This window comes from Poromitra crassiceps, assembly GCF_964638095.1.
Source record: "Poromitra crassiceps genome assembly, chromosome: 12".
In the NCBI taxonomy this organism is placed as follows: domain Eukaryota; kingdom Metazoa; phylum Chordata; class Actinopteri; order Beryciformes; family Melamphaidae; genus Poromitra; species Poromitra crassiceps.
In genome coordinates this window covers 24,699,558-24,707,254 of record NC_139632.1, presented here as the reverse complement: position 1 = coordinate 24,707,254, position 7,697 = coordinate 24,699,558, and the positions used below count along the sequence as shown (strand labels likewise).

The following is a 7,697-nucleotide window of genomic DNA, read 5'->3' as shown; positions in this document are numbered from 1 at the left end:
CGCATGTTGCTGGGCTCCCTCCTCCTCCGGGTCCCCCTCCTCCCATGCCTCAGATAACATGGCAGGGGTCTTCCCCCTGGAACTGTCCAGCTGCTTTATCTGAGAGATGAGCAATCACTTTAACACAGCACAGATGTATCTGCAAAGTGTCTTAGGGGCTTCCAAACGATGCGATTCACGGATTAACCAATCTTACGGATGGCCAGTGTAAAGAACATGAAGGAGGACATCCGAGGTCAGAGAGGAAAGAACACAAGTTTCAAAGCAGATGTGAGCGTAGATGGTTGTGATCAAACGCATTTATTGGAGATGGATAAACTCTCATTGGCAGTGGAGAAGTGCAAGCTTTCTAAGGCCAGTAGCAATGTTTACATGGTGTAACATAGAATTGATCCAGTAGACGTTATGGATTCATGTTGCACTTGCCTGTGATTGGAAACCAGCTACTAAAGAAACCCAAATAGGTTTGGAGAGGATCCTGCCAAGGCCATACTATAACTGCACTCCTCACAGCTTGCACATCTGCTAATGTTCATCTGCTCTTCTGAAGATCTTCAGAGTTTGCACAACTTCACTCACTCAATTTCACTCACCACTGCAGTATGTATGTCCCAATGAAGTGTACATTAAGCTTTATTCATTGTTCTCTCTGTGTGTGCACGGTATGTGTGTGCCTCTGCCTATTCCTCTGTGGATTTGAATGAGAGATGTTCGAACCACTCTGTGCACCATGGGAAAAAATCTCACTCAGAGAGAGAAGGCCGTAAAAGTATTAAAATAAATACAAATAAATACAGTTTTTCTTATCTCACCATGCAATGATGTCTCTTTGTGCTCCATGTCCCCTGAGATTAAAACACAACCCCGTTTTATTAAAGTGCCCATTTCTAGTTTCAGAGCTTTCATTAGCTATGTTCAGTTGGAAATAGGCTGGTTTTACCAACTTTGTTTCTTTATTTTGGTTTTTAAATTGCACTTAAATTAAATTCCAGGTAACATAAAAACTGTCTTTTTGAAATCTGCAGACCCTAATGGGAGTTTTTGGTCATTTAAAACCATGATTGGATACATTTCTACCAAATAAATGGTTCCTTTATTAAGCAAAGATAGTTGTGCCATGTCATATAAAAGTTGTGCTGAGTTACATCACAATGTTCCAGAAATGATTTGAATGCTTTGGCCAACCTTTTTTGGAGATACAGGTGAGCTGTGTTGAAAGTTTCAGGCCAAGTGCACAGACCAAGGACACTTCCCTTGGTCTCATTCAGGCCAAGTGCACAGACCAAGGACACTTCTCTGGGTCTCATTCAGGCCAAGTGCACAGACCAAGGACACTCCCCTTGGTCTCATTCAGGCCAAGTGCACAGACCAAGGACACTCCCCTTGGTCTCATTCAGGCCAAGTGCACAGACCAAGGACACTTCCCTGGGTCTCATTCAGGCCAAGTGCACAGACCAAGGACACTCCCCTTGGTCTCATTCAGGCCAAGTGCACAGACCAAGGACACTTCCCTTGGTCTCATTCAGGCCAAGTGCACAGACCAAGGACACCCCTTGGTCTCATTCAGGCCAAGTGCACAGACCAAGGACACTTCCCTTGGTCTCATTCAGGCCAAGTGCACAGACCAAGGACACTCCCCTTGGTCTCATTCAGGCCAAGTGCACAGACCAAGGACACTTCCCGTGGTCTCATTCAGGCCAAGTGCACAGACCAAGGACACTCCCCATGGTCTCATTCAGGCCAAGTGCACAGACCAAGGACACTTCCCTTGGTCTCATTCAGGCCAAGTGCACAGACCAAGGACACTTCCCTTGGTCTCATTCAGGCCAAGTGCACAGACCAAGGACACTTCCCTTGGTCTCATTCAGGCCAAGTGCACAGACCAAGGACACTTCCCTGGGTCTCATTCAGGCCAAGTGCACAGACCAAGGACACTTCCCTGGGTCTCATTCAGGCCAAGTGCACAGACCAAGGACACTCCCCTTGGTCTCATTCAGGCCAAGTGCACAGACCAAGGACACTTCCCTTGGTCTCATTCAGGCCAAGTGCACAGACCAAGGACACTTCCCTTGGTCTCATTCAGGCCAAGTGCACAGACCAAGGACACTTCCCTTGGTCTCATTCAGGCCAAGTGCACAGACCAAGGACACTTCCCTGGGTCTCATTCAGGCCAAGTGCACAGACCAAGGACACTTCCCTGGGTCTCATTCAGGCCAAGTGCACAGACCAAGGACACTTCCCTGGGTCTCATTCAGGCCAAGTGCACAGACCAAGGACACTTCCCTTGGTCTCATCTGATAATTGGACAAGGTGACGGTCAAACCTCCTTTTTGACAAGAAAAAAGCGAATGTTTTCCCGAGCTGATCCTCGGGCACCTTTTTCATTTAGGGGTTTGCATTGGCTTGACTTTTCCCAGATGAAAGTTTATTTTAGTCCATAAATTACTTGGCTCTAAAGAAAGCCACCCAAGAAAAACCCTGGATATATCCGGCAAAGAATTCCCAAAAAATAACAAGGGTGTTGTAGAGTGAAGTGGCACCATTGAGAGTAAAAGAGAGAGGAAGAGGGAGAAGGAGTGAGAGAGAGGGAGGGAGGGAGGGAGGGAGGGAGGGAGGGAGGGAGGGAGGGAGGGAGGGAGGGAGGGAGGGAGAGAGATGTTTCTTGCTAAGTTGATTGATAGTACCTCTCCCTTGTGATTGGGACCTTGGTCATATTACAGCATAACACAAGGCAGCTCTGAACCTGCTCACTCTCGCTCTTATTAGAAGAAAAATATGTGATCAAGAGGATAAAGCGCCAAGATCAGTCATACAAGAGTCATTTGAAATCAGGTCATGTCCATGTCAAAATAGTCCCATATTTAAAAAGATTCCTCAACCAGGAGGAAATAGACTTGTTTAAATAGTTCCAGATGCTACCAGAGATTGGATTAGGCGACTAAACATATTCCAGTATTGGAGTATAAACTCTATTTAGTGTGTTCAGCATGATTTCCTACACTAATTTCGCTGTAAGATGGTTGACTTCCAGACCGCTGCCACCGCAGCTCTCTCATTAGCGGGCGTGTGGGTGTGGGAAGTTGGTGCTTGATGTTCATCCTCTCCTCTTCCATTCATCCGGGCCTGTGCCCTCTCTTGTTTTATTCATGCTATCAGATGGCGCTCTGGCTGACCCCCGGGCCCTGCCCCTGCAGACGGCCGTCTCTTTCCCCACATCGGCCACGTTCTCACCACATCACGCTGATGCAGAGGGGAAGGCTGTGGTCGGGAAATTAACTGAGCCCCCGCGCCGGGCCAAACAAAACTTCCTCTGCTGTTTTTACAGCAAAGTCCTCCAAATTATGGTTTTCATACATGCAGGGAGCAAAATCCTTAACCGTCTGACGTTGCTTTGTCACTGTCACATGCTCCTGGCCCCCGAATGCGGAAAGGCAAAGTTCAGTGCAGCGATTAGCAGAAACAGGAGAGGTGCCGCGGTGGGCAGGATCTGCACTTGCTGATAATAAGCAGAAATGGGGCATGAATGAAGGCCTTTCACATGGATTCAGCCCTTCAGGCCAGACACGTTTCCTCACCACGCAGTGTGTTTCTCAGGATGTTCACGGGTTAGTTCAGTGGCTGCTCTAACATGAAGTGACATCTCTGATATAAAACCTCTCTCCGTATATTCAGCTTACTAAATGGCATTTCAGAAACTATCAATCAAATTACCAACATTTCACATCCTCCTCTCTCCTGCCTTTCTCTTTCCCCTAAATGACCTCCATATCTCCCATACCTCCCTACTCTATTTACACCTGTCTGATCTCTCCCATACCTTCCTACTCTATTTACACCTGTATGATCTCTCCCATACCTTCCTACTCTATTTACACCTGTCTGATCTCTCTCATACCTTCCTACTCTATTCACACCTGTCTGATCTCTCTCATACCTTCCTACTCTATTTACACCTGTCTGATCTCTCTCATACCTTCCTACTCTATTCACACCTGTCTGATCTCTCTCATACCTTCCTACTCTATTTACACCTGTCTGATCCCTCTCATACCTTTCTACTCTATTTACACCTGTCTGATCTCTCCCATACCTTCCTACTCTATTTACACCTGTCTGATCCCTCTCATACCTTTCTACTCTATTCACACCTGTCTGATCTCTCTCATACCTTCCTACTCTATTCACACCTGTCTGATCTCTCTCATACCTTCCTACTCTATTTACACATGTCTGATCTCTCTCATACCTTCCTACTCTATTTACACGTCTGATCTCTCTCATACCTTCCTACTCTATTTACACGTCTGATCTCTCTCATACCTTCCTACTCTATTCACACCTGTCTGATCTCTCTCATACCTTCCTACTCTATTTACACATGTCTGATCTCTCCCATACCTTCCTACTCTATTTACACATGTCTGATCTCTCTCATACCTTCCTACTCTATTTACACCTGTCTGATCTCTCTCATACCTTCCTACTCTATTTACACCTGTCTGATCTCTCTCATACCTTCCTACTCTATTTACACCTGTCTGATCTCTCTCATACGTTCCTACTCTATTTACACCTGTCTGATCTCTCTCATACCTTCCTTCTCTATTTACACCTGTCTGATCTCTCTCATACGTTCCTACTCTATTTACACCTGTCTGATCTCTCTCATACCTTCCTACTCTATTTACACCTGTCTGATCTCTCCCATACCTTCCTACTCTATTTACACATGTCTGATCTCTCTCATACCTTCCTACTCTATTTACACATGTCTGATCTCTCCCATACCTTCCTACTCTATTTACACATGTCTGATCTCTCTCATACCTTCCTACTCTATTCACACCTGTCTGATCTCTCCCATACCTTCCTACTCTATTTACACATGTCTGATCTCTCTCATACCTTCCTACTCTATTTACACGTCTGATCTCTCTCATACCTTCCTACTCTATTTACACCTGTCTGATCCCTCTCATACCTTCCTACTCTATTCACACCTGTCTGATCTCTCCCATACCTTCCTACTCTATTTACACCTGTCTGATCTCTCTCATACCTTCCTACTCTATTTACACATGTCTGATCTCTCTCATACCTTCCTACTCTATTTACACGTCTGATCTCTCTCATACCTTCCTACTCTATTCACACCTGTCTGATCTCTCTCATACCTTCCTACTCTATTTACACATGTCTGATCTCTCTCATACCTTCCTACTCTATTTACACCTGTCTGATCTCTCTCATACCTTCCTACTCTATTTACACCTGTCTGATCTCTCTCATACGTTCCTACTCTATTTACACCTGTCTGATCTCTCTCATACCTTCCTACTCTATTTACACCTGTCTGATCTCTCTCATACCTTCCTACTCTATTTACACCTGTCTGATCTCTCCCATACCTTCCTACTCTATTTACACCTGTCTGATCTCTCTCATACCTTCCTACTCTATTTACACCTGTCTGATCTCTCCCATACCGTACCTTCCTACTCTATTTACACATGTCTGATCTCTCTCATACCTTCCTACTCTATTTACACATGTCTGATCTCTCCCATACCTTCCTACTCTATTTACACATGTCTGATCTCTCTCATACCTTCCTACTCTATTTACACCTGTCTGATCTCTCTCATACCTTCCTACTCTATTTACACCTGTCTGATCTCTCTCATACCTTCCTACTCTATTTACACCTGTCTGATCTCTCTCATACGTTCCTACTCTATTTACACCTGTCTGATCTCTCCCATACCGTACCTTCCTACTCTATTTACACCTGTCTGATCTCTCCCATACCTTCCTACTCTATTCACACCTGTCTGATCTCTCCCATACCTTCCTACTCTATTTACACCTGTCTGATCTCTCCCATACCTTCCTACTCTATTTACACATGTCTGATCTCTCCCATACTGTACCTCCCTACTCTATTTACACATGTCTGATCTCTCTCATACCTTCCTACTCTATTTACACCTTTCTGATCTCTCTCATACCTTCCTACTCTATTCACACCTGTCTGATCTCTCCCATACCTTCCTACTCTATTTACACATGTCTGATCCCATACCTTCCTACTCTATTTACACATGTCTGATCTAATTACCTCCATCTCTCCAATACCTTTTGTTCCCTAGCACGTCTTTATCACACGTGAACATTGTAGCAACACAGAAATATTTGTCACATTTCTTGTCTGAATACTGGCTTTGAGACTTGCAGTCCTAACTATTGTTTGCTTGTAACACAATCTGTAATACAATCTTGGAATTGTTGTTGCACTGACTGTAATTTGCTCTGGATAAGAACGTCAGCTATTGTTGTGTCCGGGTAGTGCAGTGGTAGATTCCCTGCCTACCAACATGAGGGTTGCCGGTTCGATCCCCCGTGTTACCTCCAGCTTGGTCGGTGTCCATACAGGCACAATTGGCCGTGTCTGCGGGTAGGAGTTGGATTAAGGCTATGTGTCCTGGTTGCTGCACTAATCCGTGGGGAAAAAACTGCATCAACTAAATGCCTGAAATGTATAAACACCTGTAATCGACTTTTTGTATTTGAACAGTAATCTTTTAGGACTTCAACATGTCCCATAGCAGCAGTGCTGACTATGCATTTCTCACAGAGGCTATATGTGGGCAGGAGGAGGATGGGATCACTCATTTGGTTACTTTGCTGTTGGCAGATATCTGAGGATTTAAAAAGCGTGAATGTCCTTCCTGGTATGATGACTTGGCAGGTGTGTGAGTGGTGGAAACCTGGGTTTTCTCAGCTGCTGTCATTTCACAGAATAAATCTAGCGTCTGTTTGCTACATGGGAAGTGCAAACATCCGTTATGAGACCCTTGCCCCATGCTGCCGTTTGCGCCATAAGGTCAGAATACCTCCGTCTGTCCACCTTCGCCTCTCCTCCTTAGCACTTACAAATCCTGCAGTTTCATAGCATTAAGAGTGGCTTGGGTAGCTTACTGGTTCTCAAAGTGGTGTCCACGGACCCACAGGGGCTTCACGGGGGTTCCCAGCAAAAAGGGGAATAATTTATTTTCACTATAATGCCATTCATAAGTAACGCAATGACAGAATGTTTCATAGACTTTCTGTAATAAGATCTGAAACTAAAATCCTATCAGATGGGAGACCATGTGACAAAATCTTATCAAATGGGGGTCTAATGGGGGTTTAATTTGTGTCAGTTTAGGGGTCCTTGACCTGAAAAAGTTTGAGAACCACTGGCTTAGAATTCCAGTGTTAACAACGTAAGCTTATCCCAAGAGTGAGCTATTGAGACTGACTGTACAAACTAACCTCACTCCCAACTATGTCCTCCTTAGGTAAACAACAATGGCCTCGTGTCTTTCCTGAGGGAAGTGTCTCAGTTCACACCCGTAGCTTTTCCAATCGCTGGGGACCGAAGAGTGGTGGCACCATTCTGGGCAGATGTGGACAACCGGCGGGCGGGAACAGTCTTCTACAGGGAGAGTATGAACCCCTCCATCCTGCAGAGGGCCACCGATGATGTCAGGATGTACTTTTCCGAATTCCCCGACTTCACCGCAACGTGGATCCTCATCTCTACATGGCACCAAGTTACTTTCTTTGGAGGCAACTCCCGCACGCCGGTACAAACACACATATTATGTTATTATGTTCTGTAACTATTACCATGTAACTACTACAACTGTGAAATA

General features: G+C 45.2%; 1 protein-coding gene across 1 annotated transcript in view; it reads left to right on the top strand.

Annotated features, from left to right (window-relative positions):
- The window catches only part of sned1 (sushi, nidogen and EGF-like domains 1), a gene marked incomplete at both ends in the record, with an annotated part of 32,955 nt that overhangs the window by 2,580 nt on the left and 22,678 nt on the right, over positions 1-7,697 (top strand). Inside the window, one exon of the mRNA XM_083647284.1 lies at positions 7,341-7,628. Coding sequence (XP_083503410.1) covers positions 7,341-7,628 — 288 coding nt within the window. The remainder of the gene's footprint in view (positions 1-7,340; positions 7,629-7,697) is intronic.